The sequence below is a fragment of the Chaetodon trifascialis genome, chromosome 21 (genome assembly GCF_039877785.1).
Source record: "Chaetodon trifascialis isolate fChaTrf1 chromosome 21, fChaTrf1.hap1, whole genome shotgun sequence".
Taxonomy (NCBI): domain Eukaryota; kingdom Metazoa; phylum Chordata; class Actinopteri; order Chaetodontiformes; family Chaetodontidae; genus Chaetodon; species Chaetodon trifascialis.
In genome coordinates, this window is record NC_092076.1 from 1564420 (window position 1) to 1592074 (window position 27655).

The 27655-nt window shown below is 48.0% G+C and overlaps 1 protein-coding gene across 1 annotated transcript in view; it reads left to right on the forward strand.

The window, feature by feature from the left end:
* The first annotated feature begins 5884 nt into the window (after positions 1-5884).
* Positions 5885-27655, forward strand: part of aatkb (apoptosis-associated tyrosine kinase b) — a 40530-nt gene continuing 18759 nt past the window's right edge. The window contains exons 1-2 of the mRNA XM_070990213.1: positions 5885-6516; positions 27480-27613. Coding sequence (XP_070846314.1) covers positions 6396-6516; positions 27480-27613 — 255 coding nt within the window. The 5' untranslated portion in view covers positions 5885-6395. The remainder of the gene's footprint in view (positions 6517-27479; positions 27614-27655) is intronic.

Below are 27655 nucleotides of genomic sequence, written 5' to 3' on the forward strand. Positions count from 1 at the left end.
GCGTCTCAGTCTGCCTGCGTGGCTTCTCTCCACGGCTGAAAACACTTTTTAGATGTTGGCTGGAGAGACTCTGCAGCAGAGCGGATGGGACTGCTGAAATGAATTTGAGAATGACGCATTTACTGTTTCAGGTGTTGATGTTTGAGAGATATGTTGAGCTCTTTGAGATGTCTTACATGTCTGTGGACACATGCCTTTGTGTACATTTAGCCCAGGGCTGTTTCTGAGTGCTGCAACATACAAGCATGTGTAAGACAACTGTGTGCTGGCAGCAGTTTGTCTCTTTCCTGTTTCCACATTAAAATGTCCCCTCGTCCTGAGAACTTTACCATCCAGCAGCTTTGGATGGAACTGGAAGGTGGACGGTGAAGCAGAGCTGATCTGCCAGCGTCAGGCTTCACTGATGTTCTTGTGGCTGAACGGGAGACAAATCTCTGCAGCCGGGTGTCAGAGAGTCCATCGTCTGTCCCTGAGGTGTGGACGTAGACGTGCATGCGTTTTCTTTCTTCCCATCTAAAGGGAAGCGTGACTGTAAAATTTACTGGGTAAAACCTCAGATTTGTCTTCGACTCCTTCCTGGACTGGATTTGCTGACACACGTCTGCAAAGTGAGACAGGATTTGTCCCTCTTCACACACACACACACACACACACACACACACAAACAGAGCCGCTGTGTGTGTTTGAGGCTGAGCTTACGTGCTTTGCTGTCCTGAGGATGGAGACAGGTCTCTCAAACATGTAATCACAGAGGGTTTTACTGAAGGAAGTCGGCATCCTGAACCAGTATGGAGATCTGAACATCTGGAAGCTGACAGTGAAGAGAGCGTGTTTGCTTACAGCACACGGTGTGTGTGAACCCGGCCTTAAAGGTCAGCTGCTGTTTGTGTCCGGACACTTTTATGGAGCGACACAGTTGCTGTTGGGACACACTTCGCTGAAAGCCTCATAGGAACGACTCTGATGCTAATGATCTGAGGATGCTGACCAATAATACAGTGCGACTGCATCCCTTTAACTGGAGAATTTAAAGCCCAAATCTTTCCATTCCTGTCAGCCTCATCACTTTTTTTATCTTTGGCATGAAGAAAAGTGTAATTAATCCCATTAAGGTTCCTGAATTGGGTGTTGAAGGACTCGTCCAACAAGCCTTGCAGCTTAATTGAAATTGACTTCAGCTGAGACGTCATATTTCACAGATGCACATTAGCGTGGAGGATTAGCAGCCGGAGCGTTGAAGGCAACTTCCCAGCGATGTGTGAACACTCAACTCTGCATGCTGCTGCAGTGTGTGACACCACTGCGCTACACTGTGTGCGAAAATATGCTGAATCATGCAAATATCTTTATTCCTGCAAGCCTCGGTGCAGGAAGAATGGCCCCAAAGAGACGGCACACAGCGAGAGCACTGAGCTTCAGGCATGTGAAATGCTGATGTGCATGTTTGAGACTAGTGTTTATTTTCAGTGATGGCAGAAGTCATGGCACAGGTGCAGCGTGGGATACATTAGATTGAGCAGGTGTTCCTAATAAAGTGGCCATTGAGTGTATGGCTGTAAAGGGTCACAAGCGACAAAGATGGCTCAACAAGCTCTGCACACTTTTATCTCATCAGAACATCAAACAAACAAAAATATCAGCCTGCTTTTAAAAATGAACTGCTGTTAAGAAAGTGAACAGAAGGATCCCTCACAAACACACATTTCCACTTTCCACCAAAGAGTTACAGGAGCCCCTCTGAAAATCCCAGCTTTGTTTCCTTACTTCCTGTTGAAACAGGATGTTGGGGCGGGACAAAATACTGGATTGGTGGGGCAGAAGGGCGGGATCACTTCCAACCAATCAGCGCAGGAGGAGGTCTCCCACTGAGATTTCAAACTTCCAGGAAGTGAAAGTTTTCAAGAAGGTTTCATCCACATTACAGGAGCCTTTGCTCTTTGATTTTATGATTTTGGAGTGAATATCCAGAAGTGAATGGAGGCCAGTGGCTGCAAGGTGAGAGAGCACACTTTCAGACATCTCAAACACAACGTGTTTACAAAACTTTTCCCAGTAAAGGAAATGTGACTGGCAGTTAGAAATATGCTAATTCACCAGTCAGGTGAAAGGTTACAGTCCTCATTTTCACAGAAACTGTTTAATTCCTTTGTTGTTGGTGGTGGTGTTTGGGGGGGCGGGGGAGGGGACTGTGGAACAGACAGCAGGGGTCTTAGCAAAATGAGCTTTTCAAACATGACTCAGCAAATTAACAATCTGCCGCTTCCATGAGGAGGCTGCTGTTAGAATCACCGCGACAGACTCGGCTGGGACATATCTGTGTCCCCGCAGTCAGAGGACGATCCGCAGCTCCTCTTTCCACCTGCAGAGTGTCTCTCTCTGAATCGCTTTGTGTCCCCTGTGGACATTGTCTCTGCCTGCAGGATTCAGAGGTGTGGGGGGGTCTCAGGTGTTTTCTCTGCGCATGCAGAAGGTGTGTTGTCCTCTGCAGGCTGACCGGTGTGCTTCGTCTTATCGTCTGAGTGTCAGCGCAGACTCATCCTCTGCATCAAACGTCCACGTCGCTGTGACTTCAGCTCAGAAGAGGACAACAAGCTGTATTTGATTGTTGACTGTAGGACAGAGGTTCACCACCAAAATAAGATTTTAGAAGATTTTCTATTTAGTTTTCTTTATTTTTTCCAACAATTTGTTGATTTGTGCTTCATTCTCTGAAAGGCTGGTTACTTCCACCTCTTCAGACATCCAAAACTCCTTCAAATACAAAAACCCCTGAAAGGAAAATCACTCTTTGGTTGAACTGATTGCAGCTGTAGGCCGGGAGCCTCTTGTTAGGCTCAGCGTAGCATTATAATAAAACATGGCACAGAGACTGCATTAAAGTAAATGATTCACGTTTAGCCATTTTTAATCATTAGCAGCACAGTCTCTCCTCTTAGAGAACATCGCTTTTCTGGCAGCAGAAGGCTGAAGAGGCTGAGAGCGGATCTCAGAGGACAGCTTCTCTGGACCCATTAAACACAGCACTGTTTCCAGCTCTGCTCTGACAGGGTTTCATAAAGCCCAGCACCTGGAAAACGCTCCCAGTCTGCACAACAAAAGTCAAATTCTACATGCGACATTAAAGAGTTACAGGCATGGTGGAGGGGGCCTGGGTGGAGGGGGTCCGGGTGGAGCCGCTGGCTGAGGCAGCGTCCAGAGGCTGGCGCTCTCCTGTAGACCCCCCAGTGGAGCCAGAGAGCAGTAACTGAGCATGTGCAGAGGCAGCTGGGCCTGAAGCCTGACGCCGTCCTCCCTCACCCCCACAGGGACAGCTCTGATCTGAGCGGTGAGGGTGGAGGTGGACGCGGTGTCTGGGTGGATGGCTGGGTGTGAGGTGGAGCAGGTGTAATTAGCTCTGAGCATGAATTGAATGTTCGCTGATAAACCGTCGTTCACCTCGTGCTCGTCACATTTCCTGTGACACGTGAAGCGACTGGAAAGCAGAATCTCCTCTGCCGCCGTTTCGCCCCAGAAATCCATCTTATCCTCTCCTTTCTGTTTCCAGGGAAACAGCAGACATGCAACACAATGTTTCAGAGAGTCGAATATGACGTGAGGAGACGGTGAAGCAGGCGGAGGAGGAGGAGGAGGAGGAGGAGGAGGAGGAGGAGGAGGAGGAGGAGGAGGAGGAGCGAAGAGACTAAGGAGGAATATTCCTGTCAGAGAAATCAAATGTCCACAAATAGGAACTTAACATACGTAAACTGTGTCCTTCCACCATCCTCCTCCTCTTCTTCATCAAGCTGTGACTCCGTTAGAAAGTAAATGAGGCTGAAATGGAGTCAGAGACAGAGATGAGAAGCCGTCCATCATCATCCTCTCACTCCTGCGTTCACTGTCTGCACGAGAGGAAAACCACATTGAGTAACGCTGAAGCTCATAGTTCATTTAAAACCTGAATTCATCAATCTAGAAACATAATAATCAGCAGATCTTAACCCAATGAAACCCCAGTGAGCTGCTCTGAGGACAACTCCAAACGTCTTATTGGACATTAAATGTAGGTTTATGTCACCCAGCTGCTGCAGATGCACCCTCAGACTTAGCTTTTAGCACAATTCAGGGGTAAATGAAGAAAATCATTCATGAAAAGATGCTGTTGTAGAATGTTTAAATGTAATTATTATTTTCCTGCAGTCCAAAGAAGCTGATGAGTCCGAGCGCTGACGGCCGTGAAATGGTCTGAATGTGACTGCAGAGGCCTCGCCCTGAAGCTGGAGGGGTGTGACCCGGGCCGTGACCCCGCAGAGCTCACTGGACTGGAGCTGAAGCTGGATCACAGTCTGGAGCTGCTCTGGTGGAGTCTGATGGTGGAGGTGGGGTCTATCACGCCGACGCTGACACAGAAAGCCCACTTTTGTTAAAAAAAGGTTCAGTAAATGGATTTCCAGCAGGGACCCCCTCTGACCGTCTCTGTGTGTAAACCAATACATCTACTTTAGTACTCAGCTGCAAATTAGAAGTACTTGTACTTTACTGGGCGTTTCTATTTCATGCTCTCCTCCTCCGCCGAGTGGCAGATTCTCACTCTTTTACATCTCTTTGGAGGCCATATTTACTTTGAATATCCAGACTTTCGTGGGCTGTGTCTGAGGCCGTTAAGACTCGTTGCCTCAGTCATCTACAGCACAACCATGAACTGCTGCTCACATGATGCATAATTCAGTCAGATACCTGATGGGGGCATCTTACCTGCTTAATGAGTCCTGTTTCTTTTATTACTTATTTTGCAGCACGTACTTTTTTAGTTCTACTAAAGTGAAACTGTGGACGCCTTTACAGCCTTCAAACACGCTGGGACAGAAACGATGGATCCTGGTTGTACTTACATTCTGTTCAGACTGCTCTGGGATCAGGTTTGCACCTAAATAAAGGATCATTACAGGCTCACTAAAGGACATGCTGTTTTCAGAGCAGGGTCAGCATTTCAATACAAATATGGACGCACAGTCAGCTGATTGAGCTGAGGGAGGCAATGCAGACATGGGAGAGGACATTCTCATGATTTGTCAAACATCAGCTCACATGAACCTCCTTTTTTATTTCTGCCTTGTTGTTTCCTTACGCCGCCTCTCCTCCTCCTCCTCCTCCTCCTCCTCCTGGCAGCCACCTGCAGAGCGACCTTATCACATATAGAAAATGCATATGTGTCCTTTAATTATAAATGATACATTGCAGGACTATTCATCCGCGCAGCTAAGAGCAGGCTGCACAACAAGAATGATGGTGAATCCCACAAAGCCTGCTCGCTCTCTCAGCTCGGCCTGTGGCATGTCTGCGGCCCTGCGTGGGTGAAGAAGCACGAGCATAGTAAGCGTGTGAGATGCACGAGGAAAAGTTGACTCCCTCTGCTGCCAGGAACCCAATCTGATGGGAGGAGAGGGTGAGGGAGGCAGGGGAGGAGGGGGGATTGAGAGAGGATGAATGTTGCGGGTGGGGGAGGGGGCTTCATCCAACATGTATGAACAGTAGGATTAGAGCGGGGAGAGTCCGGAGAGCCGAGTCCCGCTGAGTGCCTTTCCCCGGTGTTACATCACCGGCTGCTCATGGGAGATTTCTCTTCTGACTCGTCTTATCTAACTGAGGGAGCTGAGGAGAGCAGCCAGCTGCAGGCGCTGCCTCCAGGAGCATCAAACAGCCGAACAGTGAAGTCAGGACACAAATGTTTGCTTTGCAGGTGAAGAGGAGCCAGTTTCAGCCTGCGAGCTGCAGATAAAAGCCCGCAAAAATAGCTCCTTCCTCCGCATCTGATGCTGCACTGTATGTGGTGAGAACATGCTCAGGCGGCACAGCAGCCTATCCTCAGCCTCTGACGGCCCCCCTCCCCCTGCGCACGGAGCGCAAAACCCGCTCCACAAATTCTCTGTGGGAGCATTACGGAGCAAGATGGCGCTCTCTCTGTCAGCACCTCGGACAGCTCCCGCAGCTCCGACACGAAACTGAACGTCTCATTCGGCTTCATGTCTTTCGGAGGTGTCACGTGTCTGGTCCTGATGGCTCAGAGCTTCAGGTGATGTGCGCGCGTCCAGGTCGCTGCAGCCGCGAAGGGAAATTCAATTCCGGATCAACTTGACTGCTCTTAAACAGGACTTTGTCGCCCAGCAGCTCTCACCTCCTCCTCCTCCTCCTCCTCCTCCTCCTCCTCCTCTGCAGCGACAGTCCAGATCCAGGAGTTCAGGAGGAAAAGGGAAAGATAAGAACCGGCCTCGGCCTGTGGAGACTTTCCGCCGGAGGAGCAGCGCGCGTCTGTCTTCATCACAGATGGAGGGACGCGCTGACAGATCACCAGGAGCCGCTTCGGAAAGCAGAAACGAAGCCGTGCTCAACAAATAGAGCCGCCAGGTTAGTTGCTCTCCATGCGCTGCAGTTTTTCCTTTGGCTCTGCTTCGCCGGTAACGAAGATGCTGATGCTCCTGGTGACGATGTCTTCGGCCGTTTTCAGCCCCGGATTTGCCCTCAGCTCCCATTTCAGCTCAGGTGAGGCGACATTCCGCTGCAAACACCCCAGAGAGCGAGCTGTTGTTTGGTTATGCTCGTTTAGCCTCACAGAAACACCCACACATCTCAATGTCCAGCTAATGACATGGCTGCAACCTATAGAAATGATGTAATCTTCCTCCTCCGAGCTGCCACTGCTGTGTGTGTGTGTGTGTGTGTGTGTGTGTGTGTGTGTGTGTGTGTGTGTGTGTGTGTTGAGATTTGGGCTGAACAGCAGAAACTGTGAAGGATGGCCTGTTTTCAGAGTTCAAACAGCTCTCAGATCAGTTTCTTTGAGCTGCTGGGGTCAGCTGAGCAGTTTAAAGGTGATTGGCTGGAGTGGAGGTGAGAGGTGAAGAGGAGCTGCGGGCGCAGAGGCGGCAGGATGTGGCTGCTGTTATCCAATTAGCGCTGGAAAGGAGGAGGATTATGGGAGATGATGAATGGAGGCAGATCTCATTGTTCCTCACGTCGTGCTGTAACAATCTGAACTCTGCCTGTTTCTGTTAGCCAGCGTAAGCAGCCGCTGGCTTGTCATTCAGGTGGTTTCCATGGCAACCCACAGGTGCAGCAGTCTCTCATTCAGTCAGTGAAGGATGGATTCACCCCTGCTGAGCCTCAGCGTTGGCTGTGTGCGTCGACACTGGCGTGTTTCTCTGCGCGATGGTCTGCCCTCCATTTGAAATCCTCCAGATGTTTAAGAGGGTCTCTGCCGCCTTTCCTGCCACCTTGGATTCATTATGCCCTTTTCAGAACACATTAATTGAATGGCATAAAGCCCCCTCCCCATGCTGGGGGAGCAGCTGTTGATTTGTACCAGATGACCAAAGCAGAGCTTTTTCTTCCTTCCTGCGGCTCTTTTTCCACAGTCACAACCACAATCCGCTCATCTCTCCTGTTCAAAGCACAGGTTGATTCAAGCGGACAGCGTTTGGATCCCAGCTGGATGTTTGTCAGGTTCAAATCCTCTTCAGCTTTCCATTTTGATCTGACAGAGATTAAATTGTGATTAGCGTCTTGTCTTTGTAAATCAGTGTGAGTGTGTGGGTGTTCTTTGTCTCTGCGAACGCACTCTTTCTCTGCTCTTGTTATTGAGCTAACCAAAATACTGAAATCATGACTGGGATGGTTTTAAAGGAGCCTTCTGGTATTTCTAAGTCTCTGTCTTATTCTTGTCATTGATGGTCGTGCTGACTTCAGATTTTCCACCTCTGCAGCCACTCACAGTGGCAGCTAAGCAGTGAGTTTCCTGAAGCTTTCCACACAAACGACTGAAATCAAACGTGTTTCTGTGAGTTTGATGCAACATTAACGCAGGGATTAGCCTCCTGGATTAGCTCATTTCGCTAACTGCATGGAGATCTTCTTCCAGGGCCACCACACCCGTGTGTGTGAGGTTATGGCTGATTATGTGCTGATGTATTTATCTTCTCACACAGTCTGGTGTTGTAGATGCTGAGTATGGACTCACTGAAGCTGTTTTATGTTCTTCTGCAGCTTCACGGCTCCATCAAATGCAAACATTTGAGATGTTTCCTCAATATTCACACTCACATGTTTGATACCTTTGGATGCTGTGTGCACAGCTCTCTGATCCACTGGCAGGCCGATGGGTCTAAAGGTGATCAGGGGTCTTTCTTTGGGATGTTATTTAGTTTAATGGTGCTTTTCTGCTCAGCTGTACTTTTCTGTGAGATGCATATTTAGGAAAATGCTCAAACATAGAGCTGAAATGGTGAAGTCATTAGTTGTTGGCAGATGATTAACCAGCAATTTGTCATAAGGAACTTTTGGAGCAAAATTTCCAAATATGCATTTCTTTTCAAATATTAATATTTGCTGATTTGTCTTTTTTGATCTTTCTCTGGATATCTGAGAAACAGACAAAACAAGCAGTCTGGAAATGTCAGCTCTGGCTCTGGATGTGCTTTCCACTGTTTTCTCACAGGTTGGACTTGGCCGACTGTTTGGATCATGACAATAATGAGTGATTGCAAACCTGATCAGTATTAGCAGTTATTAGCTGTCGGCCGTTTGTGTTTCGGCTGGACAGAACTGTTTCTGCCAGGTCACGTCTTTCCACATGTTGTTTGTTGGAGGGAAAATCAGCTGCACTGATAACAATAAGTCATCAGTTTATTGATGAGGATGTGGGGGCAGGAAAGAAACTGAGGACTGGGGATGTGAGGGTGAAACGATGCTGTCCAGTTACTTGGATCTTCCTCTCGTGCCAGTGGTGATGACCTCAGATACAGGGATGACATCACAGCCCAGTAAGGGCAGGGCTTGCTATCAGTGGTGGAGGGGGTGATGTTACTGGCAGCGCTGGCTGCTTTCCTGAGCTCCATGTAATCCATTTCACATTTCTCAGTGGGCTCCTGGCTGCGCATGCAGAGACGCACTCTAATTATATGAACAGAGGACAGGGAAGCAGGACATACTGTGCTGGAAAGCCCGGTGGACGTCCCTCTCTCCAGGCTGAACTACCTGCTGGAGGACACAGGCGAGGAGCTGGAGGGGCAGGTAAACCCGGGGATGGCTGGGCTGGAGGTGGAGGGTCTGTGGGCTCCTCACACAGACAGATACTAGGTTAGAGTCAAAGCACAGAGCTGGGATTAGATGGAAGAGAGAAAATAGTGTCGTTTTCAAAGTAGATGTTGATGTTTTGAGTGAAGGAGAAGTTCGGAGAATGAAGAAGTGGAGGGCATAAAGCTGTGGCTGTAAACTGGATTCATGCCAGTTACAGTGATTGAACAGCCTCTGAAAGCCTCCTCCTCTGATCTGCACCTCAAAACCTCCCGTTAGGAACAACCCTCCGACGCTCGCGCTGATCCCAGAGGATGAAAGCGCCGTGGTGGTCTTAAGTTGTGAATATGCAGCAGCAGGATTGCTCATTTTTCCCGCAGTCTTTTCTGCTTCTGTGGAACGGCTCGTTCAGAGCGCGATCATTCCCGTCCTGAAAGGCCCAGAGTGTCTTAAGTGAGACGAATGCAGACATGCCTCTGATTGCTAATAGCTTCTGCACTGAGAGATCCTCTTTATGTGTGTGTGTGTGTGTGTGTGTGTGTGTGTGTGTGTGTGTGTGTGTGTGTGTGTGTGTGTGTCCTGAAGAACAAAAGCATCTAGTGGTATAAAAACTATTTTTGTTTCAGGAAATACTCCCCCCCCCCCCCCCCCGCCTCTATTCAAATTATTTTCCCAGGGTTGTGATTAAGGTGAATTCTTGTCAGATGAATGAAAGAGGATGTAAACATGGTCACGGCATCAGATCGACACACAAACACGAGCACGCATCCACTTTGGTAGTTTAATGGCTTGATGCTACACAGAGTCCATCAGTGCATTGACGAGCAGCTCAGCAGCTTCCATCAGACTCCGAGTCTCTAAACTGCTGAACTTTATTGAACGTCTCCACTTAAACCACATTGAGAAGATATGGAGAGTATTTCAGTGCCTGTGTCTGTTACACGCTGGAGGTCAGAATTAGGGATGAAACTATCAAATTAGCATAAAATGCTCATCAGTGCCTCAGAAGCAAAAGTTATTTTTGATTCTTTGTTACAATTTCTCTGATAAAACAGAGAAAAGTATGAAATGTATCACAATGTATCCAAAGAATAATCAATCAGCTGCAGATTAAAAGTCCTCCACAGTTTTCCATCTGCGACAGCATGTTGACCTCGCAGAGGAGGAGGAGGCTCTGTGACCATCTCAGACCTTCATCTTCTGTTGAGCTCAAACGCAGCCGTGATTTTAAATTCACGTGGAAATATGAAGACACGCTTAGTGAAATAATGATGAACTCTTTTTTATCTGGAGGGAGGTTGCCTTTGTTTGGCTCGCTGCAGGGTGAGCAGCAGCAGAGGCAGCAGAGACCCGGCGCCTTGCTCAAGAGCACTTCAGCCTCCAGCCGCCGCTCGCCGACCATCACTCTGCTGCGTGTTCTCACTTCAGCATGTCGTCTCTGTGATGTTGTCCCTTTGATTCACTGAAGTCTGTGATCCTTAACTTCACACTGTGGATCTTTACCGTGATTATTCCAGCTGATTAGAAGGTTTTAGGATCCAGCCTTTACTTAGTTCAGTTATTTCAGCTCAGCGTGGACGCGACATTTGTTCTAACATGTTTCACAGACTTCAGGCTCTTTCTGGTGCGTCGTAAAACAAACTTTTATAGAAGCAGCAGTAAAACACTGCATTAGCACTGTGAAATGAAACCCTGCCGATGACGATGATGATGATGATGATGATGATGATGATGATGATGATGGTGGTGGGCTGCTGAAGCTTGACTTTTATCGGTGTTTATCATTGTTTTATCTCCTGATCCTCCCGCTCATTGTCTCCACTGATAGTCCGACAGGCAGAGTTTCAGGCTCGCTGCTGCTCTGATGTCTGATGCAGGATCTCCGCAGTGGTGCCCTTGAGCAAGGTTTGCTAGCCCGCCACTTCCATCGCGCCCTGTTGTGGGCCTGACTAATGGGATGGATAATGAAGTGTGACACCAGTCACCTGTTTACGGCCCTCCGTCGGCTGCTCGGCCCCCAGGCCTGGATCTCTGTCTCTGCGTCTCCTGATGACGGCCGATAAATCTCGCGGTGGAAGCTGTGTTTGATCAGGTTGTTTTGCTGTTGACAAAACACACGGCCGGCTTAATGGCTGTTTTGTCCTCTGAGGCAGCAGAAGTAGAAGGAGAGGGAATGTGAGTGCTTTTCCTCAGCACGGCGTCTGTTCTGGTGTTTCAGCACTATGGAGAGCTCCCGCAGTCTGAGCAGCGAGCCGACGAAGAAGACTGAGGCCGCCGTCTGTGGCCGTCTTCCAAACTCTGTATTCAAACCCCGTTTGATCAGCATTCATGAGCACGATATCAGCTGTTCATAAGCCACTATAATGCAGCTATACGCTCATAAGAGAAGGAGAAGGTGTGTAAGATCGTAACCCTGCATGATGAAACCCTCAGCAGTTCACAGGACGTCAGTATTTTATTAAGTTTAAGTGTAATTGTACCAAAAAACAAGAAAACATATGTTACAACTGCTCATTCACAAATGTACAAAACTACTAAAGCAGTCGGATACGATTGCAACCATGTTCCTCTGCATCATCAATCACCCAAATACTGTTTATACCCCAGAATAATGTTTGCCTCAAGAGGCTTTAGACTCAACAGTCGACCCTGAAAACAGATGTTTGTGCACAGAATCGACCAAAACAGCAAAATCCCGATACGGAAAATCAGAATTATGACGTTAAAGCTGGATTGTAAATGTGTGTTAGTTGTTTATGTACTGCTGATTGATGCTGAATTGGGGTAAATTATTCATATATTACTTTTTATCTTAAAGAATCCAAACTGACTGTGAGGAAAATGGTCAGAAAATACACTTTATGCTGTTTCTACCGAACTACCAGAGGCCACTGCGGACTATAGAGGAAACCAGTGAGCAGCGCTAAGTTATGGCAGCAGGAATGTGATGAGTTACCCTGACTCTGACTCTCACCACTATATGCATCAGATAGCTTGAGGAGCTTCAAAGCTCAGAGCACTTCCTGCTTTACGAAACATCTGCAGAGCCACGTGTTGTTTCCGTCCATGTTTTCCAGCCTGCTGGTGCTTCGCTGCACTTCCTGAGTTAACAGGAAAGACGTTCACGTCCAGACATTTAATCTGGTTTATTTATTTATTCAAAGCTCAAGGATCACAGCGGCTCTGGTCCTGTAGGCCTCAGCTCTGTCCTCCACATCCAGACTGACAGGCGGCCGTGTCAGAGGTGGCACTGCGTCTTCAGGACGTCCTCTCAGAGACGGATTAGCACGTCTCACAATAAAACAATTTGCTCTCCAGATGAAATCATGCAAACTATTATTTCTTTTATTACTTTGCCTGTCTGTGTAATTATAAGTGTACTAAGAGAGTAATTTCATTTCCTGGTTCCTTTCAGCCTCCCTGCTGAGGCATTAGTGACCAATTGATTTGCTCTGGAGCGATACACTGTTTGAGGGACATCCAGTTATCGTCTTTGCTCTGTTTAGTCTGTTTGCACAAGCGAGGCTGATCAGTGCGCTGGAGGACAGGAGAGTCAACACGTGGAGCGCCGCGCCGAGCGGCCGCTGATCGCATCGATGCGCCACGTTGTTGACTTATTTTAATCTCGTTCTCTTTGGGTTTGGCATCATAAACTCTTCCTGTTTGTCTGCTCACCTCTGTCATCTTTACTGGACGTTGCTCTCTCTGCCTTCCTTGTTTCTCTCTTTCTTCACCCCCCCCCCCAATCCATCCATCCATCTCTATTTCTCGATTAACTGTGCGACGCAGAGCCTCTCAGTCCCTGCAGTATCACAGCAGGCTGTTAAGCCTGTGATTTAGAGGGATTCATCACTGGCCATGCTAGCCTGGCTGAGAAATGGGGTGATTGGCTCAGACTCCAAGTGTGTCCTGGTGCAGCGAGAGAGGAGGGGGGGGGAGAAGAGGAGGCAGTGGTGTCAGCGGAGGAATAAGAGGGAACAGGAAAGAGGAAATCAGCTCCTCGTTCAGGTAAATGAACACGAAGGCATCGTGATCATCAGCTGAGCTACCTGAGCGCCGTTCACGGCGACACACCTGCTTCTAGAAATCTTCTTTCTGAGCCACCCGTCTCAGTGTCGCCTCGTCCCAGCTGTGCAGGAAGTGTTCAGAGAAGAGACTGGCTCGTTTCCAGATGTGGCCAGGTGCTGCACAGGAGGCCGTCAGCCGGGGGGGCATCAGAATGAAGACCAAGCCTCTGCAAATAAAGAAGAAAGTGTCTCACATACATTTCTGTCAGTCAGATAATGCAGTCTGATGAGATGTAACTGGTTTCACTTACTGGCTGCGAGCGCTGTAATGATTTACAGCGACTCCAATGAGTCCATCAACATTTTAATCAACTCACAGCTTCACTCAGCTTGATTCTGGCAGCTGGACACTGACAAGAGATTTCTGTGACTAAATCAATTCTGGGCTCTAAAACTTGGATTTTGTCCTCCATCGCTTGTGGAAGTGATGCGTCTGCTCGCTCTGGCGTGTTTCTCACGAGATGCCTCAATGTCGTGAAGTTCAGCTGCATTTGTTGTATTAATAAACCGTAGCGAGACGTTTTCCACCAAATGAAGTATTTTATTAAGCAGTGTGCTCAATGAATGAGAGACAGTTTGATGTTTGTCAGGCACACATACCCACACAGTGCATGTATCTATCTGTATCTACATATACATATATGTTTATACCGGCGTGGTTGACCATCCATGTCCCCATATTGGACGTATCTAAAATAGCTGAAGGTTACATGAAACCACACTTACTTCACCTCTAATGAGGCAAAACCTCTGAGAGCTGAGAGGCGACCTTCTTCCCTCCAAATATAACGAGTACTGCGTGTCATGTATTTGTACATGTATTTACGCACCTTCGTCGTACCTGAAGACGTTTGAGGTGTGTGAGATTGGTTGACCCGTGAGGTCATCGCCGCTGACCGCCCACACGGCTGATGAGCGACCGTGTGCCTCAGCAGCTGTAAGGCAGCAGATACTCCCTCAGACCGAACCAGTCATTCATTACAGGTTAATTCAGCATTTCAGAGCTCTTTAACCGACCAAGGGCTGACTGACTCCCTCTCTCTCCCCCCTCCCCCTCTCGACATCATAATTTGCACGTGAGCGTGCAGACGCCGCACGTGAAGCCTCTGCAGCTGGAGGGATTTAGTTTTTGATGTTATGATGGGAGAGATAACTGAGTGTGTGTGTGTGTGTGTGTGTGTGTGTGTGTGTGTGTGTGTGTGTGTGTGTGTGTGTGTGTGTGTGTGTGTGTGTGTGTGTGTGTGTGTGGTTTCCTTGTTACACACACTTCTATAATGTGCTTTCGCCGCTGAGGCAGTGAGTAAGTGTGCGGCTGTGTACGTATACGTCCGCCATTGTCCGCGTAAGACAGACCGAGCAGGAAAAGAGAGCATCTGCGTAGCTGCTGTGTGGGTGGATGTGTGAGTGTTTGCACGTTGTGTGACAGCGTTTGCTCCAGTTTCTAGTTTTGGCCGTTTCCCCGGCCTCTTCTCGGTCACAGATGAGCTCATCCAATATTTAGAACATCAGTCACCCCGGCCTGAAATACCAGCACTCAGCCTGTGACTTAACATCATCCATCTGACTGCTGTTACTGAGCCCGTGTCAGATCTTTATTATGCAGTATATTCATGAAGTACACAAGCTCTTGCATCGCTGTCACACATGTTTTCAGCAGTGAGGGAGGACTGTGTGTCCACTCGGCCCAGAGGCTTCATGCTGAGGACATTTTTCATTGATTAACGCAGTTTTTCTTGGAGACATTGTGGGTTCTGCTCATGTTTTGTCTTTGTTAAACCTGCATTAGTTGATTTCTTTCACCACTCGGTGTCACTCTAACAGGCTTTAAACACAGTGCCGACATATTGCATCTGCAAACATGTTAGCAAACAGTTTTCATGTCCAGCACGTTAGGATTCAGCACGTTAGGGTTAGGGTTAGGGTCAGGGTTAGGGTTAGGGTTAGGGTTAGGGCAACTAGCTGCGAACTCTGTTTGCTGTTCGGTGCAGATAGTTTACAGTATTTTTATCAGAGCTTTTCAGCGAAAACAGCTGCGTGCTGAGGCTGGAAACGAGGCCAAGAGGAGAGAAAAACAGTAAATCTGCAGGCTGTGAACACACAGAAAGACGATAAACCGAGACCTCTTTCACTTCACACACACTCATTTGAGCCGTCGTTAATAAAGAAAGATTGATCAGTGCAGCTTTGAAGCTTTCAGCTGGGGATTTGTACTGGCCTTCACGAGGATGCAGCAGTACTCAACAAGAAGTACGAGTACTCATGGGAGAGAATCAGATGTGCTAGAACTCGGTACGAGGGAGCACTGGCCCAGTTCAAGCACTGGTTATACAAACTGGTTACGTAAGAGGCCTGAAAACAGTGAACGTGAAAACATGTCATATTCATACATGCAGTCTGTTTGTGCTTAAGCAGTCATGCCAGCAGCTTCTCCTCCGCCTGAGCCTGAAGCAGACCCTCACAGCCTGCACGCTGATCACATGTTGCATCACGAGAAACCAGCAGATTGTTATTTCAATTCTGAACAGGTGCGACTAAATTTGGGCGCCATTTCCCTGCTAGAAGCACTTCAGATGCGTAATGTTCCAGCCATGAAGCCGTTTCGCACGCGGTCGCACGCTGAAGTGAGGCAGCCTCCATGGCAACGGTGCTTTGAAACCGGTGCACCCCGGGGGGGGGCGCTTTGGAGAGGGTCCACTCCCTGTGATCATGCATAATCACGACGGACACACATCACAAACCTGGCCAGCGTCTCTCATTAATGCTTGAAAAGGCGCTGGTGTCTGCAGCCTCGCTGTCCCTTCAAAGAGAACACCCTCGATTAGCTAAAAGCTGCTTTTATGTAAATGTCCAGAGAAATGCCACCACACTGATCAGTGCCGCTGGGGCTGAATTAGCTGAAGTCTGTCTGTTGCCATCTGCAGTGACCGTCATTAGAAACACTGAGATTCAAATGAGCTGACTTCATCCAGGAGTGCAGCTTCTTTTACTCGACAGGAAGGGCCTGGTCTGCAGGTTGTGTTTGTGGCATGCGGGGGCTTCAGACTCAGACGAGCTCCCGTCTTTCCAGCTGTAATGGAAACGACGCTGCAGTCACATCTATTGAGTAAACACGCTCTGAAACCTGCCCACATGCCACATGCCGTGATGCTCCTCAGCATCCTTTTACACAGTTTTATCAGCAGCAGTCGTGTTACATTCTTTCCGTTTTCGTCCTTATTGTGCTGTCATCCATTGTTAATGCTCTTACATAAGTTTTACATCATCAAGGTTAGCTGTAGTTGAAGATCATGGTTTGGCTCACACACAGTCTTAAACAGAGTCTACTCAGGTGTTGTGATCCTCCAGCCGTGCTTGGTCTGGTACGAGCAGTAGCTTATAGTGGCTAATGTAAGCTAACGTTAATGTTATGCTATATATGCTAATGTGCACTTAGCTTACTTTATCATCTGTGTGTTCATCACGACATGCGACACCTTTCAAGTTACATGTATAATTTCATTTGTTGTTAATATTACTATTTTGAGCTTTACCTAAAGGAGGTAAAGTTCAGTGTGCCTTCACACATTAACATACACACACATGCATAACAGCACACACAGTCTCACGTTGATGACACATTAAAACATAAATAAACACATTATGAACTGGAAAAAGTCATAGCCTTATTATTACATCATGTTCCCGTTTCATCCATAACCTTTGAGCTGCGGCTTTTACACCACGTGTATGTAATGTGCATTGACATATAATGCAGCTTCATGCATGTGTGTGTGCATGCATGCATGCATGTGCGCCTTGTGTGCATCGTAACGAGCTGCTCCTCTGAGGTGTGTGTGTGTGTTGTCTAATCGCCCCTGCATGGCATCTGCGATGTGATGTCACATGTGAGCATGTGCAGTCGGTGCCGGCGGGGACGGAGGACGGGAAGCAGAGATTTGTTCTGCCTCAGTGGCCTCTCTTCTTCATCTGGATGCAGAGGAGCTCAGTGAGAGCAGGAGAAAGAGACAGAGGAGAATAAATCTGAAGCGTCTGAGGAGAGGAAGTCAGCTCCCTGTGGCCAGGAGTGAGGAGAGAGGAGGAGGAGGAGGTCAGTGAGTGAGGACCCAGATGAAGGACTGCAGGAGCTCATGCATGCAGGAATGAAGCCATGCTCCAGTCTGTGTGTGATCGTTTATGTTTTCTGTGCTCCATTGAGTCTCCCTGACTGACATGATTCATCCGCATCAGAGCCACAAACGGTGGGACGCGTTCACGCTCCGCTCTCGTGCTCTCAGGACGCGCTCAGGTGAAACACGTGACGCTCCTGCAGGAGTCCCACTCACCTGTGTGCCTTTGTGCAGTTCAGACTTCACTTCAGCAGCACCTGTGCATGCACACACGACGGCTGCGTCTACATAAAGGCTGGTTTTGTGTTCACGCTTCACCCGTCACAGTGAAGCTACGCTACACGTGAGCTACACGCTCCACAGACCCATAATCCCTTGCTTCCGTGCTTTTCTCTCTACTACGAGGACTTGATAAATGCCAGGCTTTCACTGCGTATCACTCTGAATAATACTCAGACATCTTGACAAACACTGCGTTCACTGAGGCTGTTTACTGAATATTTATTTCATAACAGATTCAAGATCTAAATGATTCATAAGTGTGTGTGCGCGGTTTCCTCCACACTGACAAATCTGATGAAAATATAATTCAAAATGGAAAAGAAATTGTGGGTTTGTACCAAGGTTGTATTTCTAAAGGTCGCAGAAGCGCTACCTTCAGAGTAGGTTTCTTATGTTTGTTATGATACGGTGGAGACGCTGTTGAACACCAGCATGTCGTCATCGCTGTTAGCATGCTGACATTAGCATTTAGCTCAAGACGCCGCTGTGCATCAGCCTCACAGAGCTGCGAGCATGGCTGTCGACTCTTCTTCTTCTTTTATTATTAATATTGCGTTAAGTGAATCCGACTTTGCAGTTCCACATTCTTCGTTCATGAATGTCACAGAAACAGCAGACGTTTAAAAAACATTTGAATCATCATTTGCGTGAATATTAACATCCATGTGCCATGTTTTCAGCCCGCGCCGCCACATGACCTCCCCTCACCTCCACCACTTTAACTCAAAGCTAGGTCCTCACAGCCGGATGCCTGTTCCTGCTGTCTGTGACAAAGCAAACCCACAGAGAGCAACACCACCGCAGTTCATCCCCATTCAGGGGAGCTGTTTTCATTACAAGAAGCCCACGCGCACACATGCGGCGAATCCCATCATCCCCAGGGGCGGTGATGTCACGTGAAGATGGAGAGCGAAGAGCAGAAGAGAAGAAGCAAACAAAGGAGCGACATTCATGTTTGTTCAGGAGGTCAGTGGGAGGGATGTCGCTGCACCGCTGGTTCTCTCAGTGTTGTGACCTTTAACAGATCACATACAGATGCAGCCCGCTATGTGGCTTCACACACACACACACACACACACACACACACACACACACACACACACACACACGCTCTTTAAGCTGAATGCCACAGCTGATGAGTGAGCTGTTTATCTGTCTCACTGGATGTTCATTATGGAGCCTCTGCTGACTGAAGCGTTGACGGTCAGACGTGGAAAAGTCGCTCAGCAACGACAGCAAGTTGGAAAGCAGAATAAAAGAAGGAAAACAGGCGGGGAGGAGAGAGAAAGGGAGAGAGAGAGCAGAAAACAGTGAAATAAAACTTCACTTCATGACTTCAGCTGCTGATATGCCCGTCAGGTGCTGAGGTGTTTCCCGGGGGGGTGGGGGGTGGGGGGGTGAGAGCCTCAGGTGGAAGCTGTCAGCGGCAGAAACAGACAGCTGAGGCTACGCTCGCCATACTGACTGTCTGCTGCAGCACGCCGGGAAATATCAGGTGGACGACATCCGTGCACACGTGTTACCCGCTGAAACAAACATGCTGCTGACAGCAGAAGCACAGACGCAGGCAGAGCTATTCTATTATTTGTACAAGGTTGCTGAGCAGAGATAATATGGCCGCTCCAGGGGGACGTGTTTCATGGTTAGTTGCTCCGAATTACAGCTTCCTGTGTAATTAGGTTACAGTACGTGGGCTGCCTGCTTGTATGGATGGAAGGTAGACCCGACTCCCACATGGTATGAATACCTAATCCTCCAAATCCTCTGTGTGACGGGTCCAAACAGTGTGATGTTATTCAGTTCTGTAACTCCACCGAGAGACCTCACGTCACGCTGGAGAGCGGCAGGATGAGTGACAGTGAAAGGCTTCAGGAGGGGAAACGGACAGGAAGCACAGGAAGTGGTGACGTGTAGGCAGAAGAGAGGCGACGTAACAAACACAGCTGCACGGTGTTTGTTACAGTGACGTCCTCTCAAATATGCACTTTTAACTGGAAAATGGGTCAGTTTAACCTTTTGGGATCAGACGCACACAAGCAGGTTTTTAATCTCAGTCATCAGTGGTGGTTTTCCAGAAAAATGGGCCTGAAATGGCTGCAATCAGCTGTGGGAAGCACATGTAGGAGGAGAATGATGGTGCAGTGACTGAAAATGTCCCGCAGCTCATACACTAACCAAGCCAGCTCACAAACCCACAGATCATCACGTTCAGCAGGCTGCAGCGTCTCCACAGGGGAGTTCTCCACCCGCTGCCTCCTCTTCTGCACATACTAACGGCACCAACCGCAGGCCTGGACAGCAGCGGAAGCAAAAGCCGAGTTTGTCTGTGCTCTGACGCTCCAATAAGCTCCAGAAATATTTCGACGTGAGCCACAGAGTATGAATAATGGACCGTCAAATTACGCACAGAGCTTATAACGTCACCTGCAGCTCGGTACAAAACTCCACTTCTCCTCCTCTTCACGCTCTCTTCTGTCCCGAGTTAAGCCGAAATGCTGGTGGGTTTATTTCGGCAAGCGTGTCCGAGGTTTATTTCCTTTAAGGTGTCAAGTTGTTCTTTGTCTTGGCGTGGCGTCTGCGAGCTTTAGGAGGGCATCTGAATTAGTCTGAGGGGGGATTTGGGGGAAGCGGTCACCATGGAAACCAGCGGCGTTTTTTTGCAGCCTGTTCTCGAGTCAGAGGCGTCGGCAGCTGCTCGCTAACATTTGGTCGTGTTTGCGCTGAGATCTCCAATGACAAACCAAACATGCATCACAGGTGTTGTCTGTCTGTCTGTCTGTCTGTCTGTCTGTCTGTCTGTCTGTCTGTCTGTCTGTCTGTCTGTCTCTCTGCCTGTCTGTCTGTCTGCCTGCCTGCCTGCCTGTCTGTCTGTCTGTCTGTCTGTCTGTCTGTCTGTCTGTCTGTCTGTCTGTCTGTCTGTCTGTCTGTCTCTCTCTCTGTCTCTCTGCCTGTCTCTCTGTGTCTTCTGCCTGATGAAGATGACCAGAAGGACGGTTGCTGCCTCGTCTCATGTGCAGCAGCAGATGCACAGCAGATTGCTTTTCTCTTTGGCCCTGAACGCAGATTGTTCACGACCAGCTCATCAGCTTCATGCAGCTCACATGTGTTTGGCCCATATGGGCTTGTTTAACCATCTCTAACCCTCCCTCCGCCCATCTGTTTCCCCCCTGTCATCATCATCATCATCAGCCTCCCCTCTGTTGTTTTTTTTTATCTGATGAGTCTTCCTGTTGTCACCCCGTCCCTGTTCCTCTGATGGAAGCGTGGTGTCAGCACTGTTGCATGGTAGCAGAGGACAGCGGGGGAACAATCATTTATTTTGCCAGCGCCAGCATTTCTGATGCTGAGTCTCGGTTTGCCGTGAGCAGGAAGCTTCGTCTCTGTCGCTGCGTATCTGACAGCGAGAAGCATCAACTGATCGTCTCCATTCCTCAACTCCTGACCCTAATCCAAACCCTCTGCAGTGGAGCCTGTGGTCGTTACTGTCATTTGGCTTTGCATTCAGAAGGATCATTTTATGGGGTAAAACCCTTAAGGTCACTTACCCACACCAATGATAAGCCCTGTATGTTGCTTATGTTGCATGATAATTAAGGTCTTTATGGTGCAACTTTTCTGTCCACTAATGCAGCAATAATGGACATTTGTCTTTTGTTGGTGCGTGGCTCACAGTACAGTACACATAATAACATTAAATACACATAAAAACAACAACAACTACATCTTCATGCAGAGAAAGTTGAACTGTAGCACTTAAAGAACATGAATGTTATATAGATAAATATAGATCTCTGCATGCTCGATCAGTGAATCTGTAGGTTCCTGCTCAGCAGCTGAGGGGCTGTGATCCTCCACACCAGTGGCGTCCTCTCAGAGCAGGTATGAAGGGGTGTGATGTGTCATGAAGGATTTTGTGGGCCATTCTGTTTACTGCTCGTGGATAATGATCTGAGAGGCGGGTCTGTGTGCAGCCTCTCAGGAGTTTGGCTTCATTCCTCGCAGACCAGACCAGGACGCAGTGTGAAAGGTTAACACACTTTCAATCAGAGCTCTGCAGACACTGTTCAGGATCTCTTTAAAAAGCTGCAGCGGTGGCTCGTTGCACAGAGCTGAGCTCAGGACAATATCTTGAATGTCCTGCACGTAAGACTGTGGGAAATATAAGTTATCATTTCTCATATCATAGGACTGTGAGGTCATGTTACAGGATGCTTCCGGCACAAATCAAGCTCTAACTCTGCATTGTTGTTGTGTTTGCAGCTCTGCAGCAGTGAAGTTTGCATTCAAAGGCTGGTTTTGTCCAGTTATTTCTACACCTGTTGTTTTATGGATTAAAACTCCTATGACCAAATAACCTCACTCCAAAGGTCAGACCAGCTTTCACCACAGAGGGAACACAGGAAGGTGTGTTTACCTGCACACGTCAGGTTGGAGAGCGTCCCTCAGCACTTCAGCCAGGCTGTTATTTTGTTGTCTGTCAGTGTCAGCCTGATCTCTGCCGCTCGCACACATCGCTCACCGGACTGCTCACGCTCTGACAGCTGACTGTCAGCATTAGCCTGAGAGCCGAAACGCCTGCTTCTGGTCCAGCATGCCGAAGAGCTCCTGAAACCCACGGCCGCACAGCGACGGCGCGCATGTTCTCACAGGGGATTCACTCGAGATTTTCAGTTTGGGCACGCGAAATGTTTCCAGCAGAACACAAACACTCTGTGTTTTTAATAACGTTCAGGATTCTTTGTCAGGGATCAGGCGTTCATTTACAGCCAATCACGACGCAGCTAACAGCGAGCCTGAGCTCCAGTGATGTATGTGCAGGACGGTGACCTTTACACGATGCTATAGGTCACATTTGCATCTGACATAAAATGTTCTTTGTATCCTGATCCTCTGTTTACCATGTTTCTATCATAAGCATTAGTGTGTGTGTGTGTGTGTGTGTGTGTGTGTGTGTGTGTGTGTGTGTGTGTGTGTGTGTGTGTGTGTGTGTGTGTGTGTATTAATATCTCACATATATGCTTCTTTCGTCCTTAATTGGGGTCACTGTGGAACATCTCTGGCCAGCTTCCAGCCCTCCAGGTGCTCTCACCTTTCTTTAGCTGAGCTTTAGATCATGTACCTGATGACGGGTGAAGGGTGTCCGCAGTCCCCTGGATACCCTTCCTGCTGGCTCCCCTGAGTTGGATGTGAGCGGCGGGCGCTGGAGGAGAGCCAGGACAGAGCTGTAACTGTGCTGGCTCTGACACTGCTCAGACAGGGAGGTGTGCCCCCGCTGGATCTCAGCTGCAGCGTTAAACTGGCCATCGCTCGCTCTGTAATGACCATTCAGCTTATCTGACTGAAGCAGGCTTAACAGCGGTCACACGCTCATCTCTGGTGGCTGGATTACATCTGGAACCAGCACATGTAAAGCAATAACACCAGCCAATATGGAAATGAGCTCTTATTTGTTGGTACAGCGATTGTTTTCTGCACTTAGCAGCTGCAGAGCTAATGCCACAGTGCAATGGCACATTCAGGCTGATGGCCAGGACTTCACGCTGACGGGTTAAGAGTTTGGACACTTCTCATTGTGTCAGCTCGGATATAAATGTCTCACATGCCAACTGCGCTTAAGTCTCTCTGACAAGCCAAGTCGCAGTGACTCATACCTGTACTGTACTGCTGGAGCTCAGCTCAGGCAGCTCCGTTGCTTATTGTTCGCTCTGCCATAAATAGGAACAAAAAGCAGACTCACGGCCTGTCAGACACGACTAACTGAGCTAACTGTCGCACCATTGTTTTAGATCCACCGTTTTCCTTTGTGGTCCCTTAAAGGTCAGCATTTCAGGAAATGTGCTTATCAGATGAGATTGACACCATTCGATATGTTTGTATGCTAGATATGAAGGCGGCAATTAGCTTAGCTTAGCATAAAGACTGGAAGCTAACTGGATGCTGGTTCTAGCTCCATATGTGGTGCACAGACGTGACCGTGGCGTCGATCTTTTCATCTGACTCTTGGCAAGAAAGCAAGTTTTTCCAAAACATCCAGCTATCCCATAAGTCTCCTGTCGAGTGCGTCTTTCTAAACTCAGGCTGAAGTTTTACTAAACCTGCAGGGCGTTTTTCTAACGGTGCAGAGTTTACAGGCCGCGGCGGTGTGGAATGCTGCTGGAAGCCTGAATCTGCAGCTAACTGCGTGATTTTCCAGCCAGCTCTGTACAGGCAGAACAAACACGTGAGCTTGTCAGATAGACTCAGTCTTCACTGAGCGCTGCAGCTTCTGCTTGTGTCTGCCCTCGGTTAGATGTGGAGCTGCTGCTCTTCAGCTCGCCGAGTTTCTCTGTTGAGTGCTGAGGAGATTCTCCTGGGGGAGACGAGTGCACGGCTCTTCAGCCTCTTCTTCTTCCTCAGATCCTTTCTTCTCTCCTCTCATCTCCTCACACTCGCTCCCTTTTCATCATTTAGTCATCAGGATGTGCTTCAGCTCTCTGCCTCGGGAGGCTAAAAATGGCTACCACCTCTGAGCTGAGAGCTGTTCGCTGCTCGAGCTGCGAGCATCAAGTAGTAAAAGGAGACAAAAAATGCGCAGCTCAGAGATTCAATCCCCCTTCCTGCGCTTTCCACTGTCAATAGTGTCTTTTATTCTGCGTTTTTAATGAAGCTCTCAGGAGGGGACGTGTCCCTCTGAACTAACGACCTTTAGCAGGAGACATTTGTCTCTTTGGATCTGAGCTCGTTACGGACAAAAAGAGGGAGAATCCTCTCTATTTCATTAAGACTCGCAGTCAATGGCATTGATTTTACACAGCGAGGGAAGAAAACACAAGGAAGGCTGTGTGTTTCTGTGGGGGTGGGGTGTCCACACCATGACAGCGAGACACCAGGAAAGGACGTACTATTACCTGCTGGATGATGATGCCAAATCACACCTGCAGCCTCACATGACTGCACCGTGTATTAAATGATCTTTCCTCTCCTTTACTAACTGCTGTGCGAAGCCTTTTTCTCCACCTGTGGACACCTCCACCCTCTGCGTCCGCTGGAAGAAGCTCAGTCATAAGATGAGATATTAATTCTGTCTTTCTCCTACGCTCGCTGCCTCTGCTGCCTCAGGTGGAGCAGAGGTAAATAATGTATAAGAGCAGCGTAAGTTTGGAGAAAATCCCATGAAAGCACCAAAGCCAACACTGTGTTCACCTCTCAGTGTTTTCTGACTCAGGACCGTTAAATCACACTGAAGACGCGCTATAAATGTTTAAAAATGCGTCTAGTTTTTACAGAACTAGATTAGTTCCTCAGACAGTTGGCTTTTTAAAGTTTCAGTCAAGCAGGAGTAAATCGTGCAGTTCGTGGCTGATTTTCAGCCGTTGATTGATGCACAGTGAGCATCTCCAGAAGAGTGGAGCTCTACAGCACTCAGAAATAAGACAGAAACGTAGAATATGACCATAATTATTGTGTAAATCAGAAATCTGAAGCGTTTGATCAGTTTCTCAAAGGTTTGTGGGCTCAGTTGGTCACTTGCAGTCGTGTTGGTCATTTCTGTTCCCGTCAGAGAATTCAGCATCTTCTTATGATAATAATGTACGAGTGTCTGAGCTGGGCTTAAATGCTCTGCTTTCATCTCCGCTGACCTCGGCGTGTCCGTCAAACATTAATCCTGAGCTGCGCCTCCGGTCGCTCTCTGTGCTGCTCAGGGAGATGGGATTTGTAAGCGAAGTGGTTTTAAATAAAACACAACAGAGTCAGAACGTGTCTCTCCTCCCTGTAATTACCCCCCTGACAAATAAAGTAATTAAATCTGCTTCTTCCTGTGTAGCATTTCAAAGCACTGAATGGTTATTGACCGATTTAGCAAGCTGGACTTTTCCTCCTCTTCCTCCCACTCTGCTTCATGTGGCATCATATAGACTTTTGGTGGAGCCTTTTGCTGGACCGCTGCTTTTATTTAGCCCCAGGACTCCGTGTTCCCTGATCCGAGCAGCTAATCCTGTATTTAACTGTAAAATGTGCATGTTTTTTTAACGTATTGTCTTCCAACGTTTTGCCTCCAGAACAACAGTTTTCTCGCTCTGTCCAATTACACTAAGAGCTCGATACTCGCTGAGAGCCAGTCGCACAAGCTTTCAGAGGATCAGCACGAACTGGCAGCAGAAATGACTCTGTGTGTGTGTGTGTGTGTGTGTGTGTGTGTGTGTGTGTGTGTGTGTGTGTGTGTGTGTGTGTGTGTGTGTGTGTGTGTGTGTGTGTGTGTGTGTGTGTGTGTGCAGAGCTGGGTGGCACTGCTGTTGGCAGGAATCAGTGTGAGAGATTTACGGCTGAAGGCAATCCTGCATGGCTGTCCGTCCAATCTGTTTCCGTGGTAACCGTTGCATTTTGGGAGCCATCGCAGAATGAGAGAAAAAAATCACCCCCCCCCCCCAAAAAAAAAAAAATACCCCAAAGTCATGAGGAAGGTGTTGTTTAGAGGGCTGGACAGCACGCAGGCAGGAAGCGTAGAGGACAAGTGAAAGCGTCAAAGTCTGATCCAGGATCAGGCTCAGAGCGGGAGAGGGAGGCCGACATGATGCCTGAGGAAAATAACTCCAGATGCAGAGCTCGACTGAGCAAACACTGTTAGTAAACCGCATTAATATTCCATCATTATTAGAGCTGCAGCTCACGTTTAATCAAATCACCGAATTTCTTGTTCTGCGGATGAATCACACTGAAGAAACGATGCGTTCAGGACACGTGGGAGGTGTTTATCATGGTCCTCGGCCCACGTGGTGCCTTCAGGGTGTTCACTGTATTTTAACAGCCAGCTCTCAGTTACAGGGGGTCACATGTTGCAGAGTTTAGCGTTTAATTTGGCCGTCCTGATGGTCTGCGAGCGTCCAGGGTTTCATGTCTGCATCTCATCGCTTCTCTTTCTCCACGTCTTTCCTGTCTGTCTTCTGTCTCTGCTGCTGTTGAGTAATGAATCAGAAATTCTTAAAAAACTACCTTATTGACACATTCTTCAACTTTTACTGGCTGTTTGCTTGTTGCTTATTTGTCCAAAAGTTCACTTACTGTGAGAGTCTGATGCCTGCAGGAGTTGATGTGTGAGAGATTCTGTGCATCATATAAGAGACGTTTGACCCAGTGGAAGACGTGTACTGTGTATATACTGTGTGTACTCTACAGTACCATGACTTTCCCAATAATATCATAGTTTTAAAATATTAAAATCTGAGTAAAAGCAACAAAAAGTAGACCTTCTCCACTCGTGTCCAAGAAAAAGAGTAAAAAATGGATCAGAAAAACACTGAATAAAGTGAGTTTATATTGACTGCACACACGTCAGGTTTATCTCAAAGGGGCTGTCCTCAGCAGAGGTCTGTGTCTTCCACCTCATTCTGTAAAAATGTCCCTCACGTCCACAGTGCTGCTTTACAGTAATAAACATTTTAATAAAAAACACTTTGTGTGAAAGATGTGTCTGTTTCCAGGTGAAGGTGACGAATCAACACGTGCGTTTTCAGGCTGTTTTTCAGAGCAGAGGTGTGATGTTGATGTTGATGATGTTGATGTTGTTGTTGATGTTTTTGATGATGTTGTGCTGGACGACCCTGCAGGGCTGTAATGTTTCAGAACATTTCATTTAGAGCACAAACATGACGGAAAGCTACAAATCAAATTCAATTCAATTCAATTCAATTTTATTTGTATAGCGCCAAATCACAACAGAAGTTGTCTCAGGACACTTTCCATATAGAGCTGGTACAGACCAAGCTCTTGAACACGTGAATGTCCCTAAATGGAAATATTATCATGTGAGAGCGCAGTCAGTTGGTGGTATAAATGATGTGCTGTGAATCAGATTCCTCCTGTTTTATTGCTGTAATCTGATTCCTCTCACATGTCAGACGTGCTTCCTGTTGATCGCACTAATGTTCACACAGACGATCTCATGCTGCAGTTTTATTCCTCGGCTAATCTCCTGTCTGTCTGTAACCCTTGTCGTGTCCTGCAGATGGCGCTCCGCTGAGTGAACTGTCCTGGTCGTCGTCCCTGGCCGTGGTAGCCATCTCCTTCTCGGGCCTCTTCACCTTCGTCTTCCTCATGCTGGCCTGCCTCTGCTGCAAGAAGGGCAAAATCGGCTTCAAGGTGGGCCTGTGCTCTGAGCTGACGTGCAGAAGGATGGAAGAG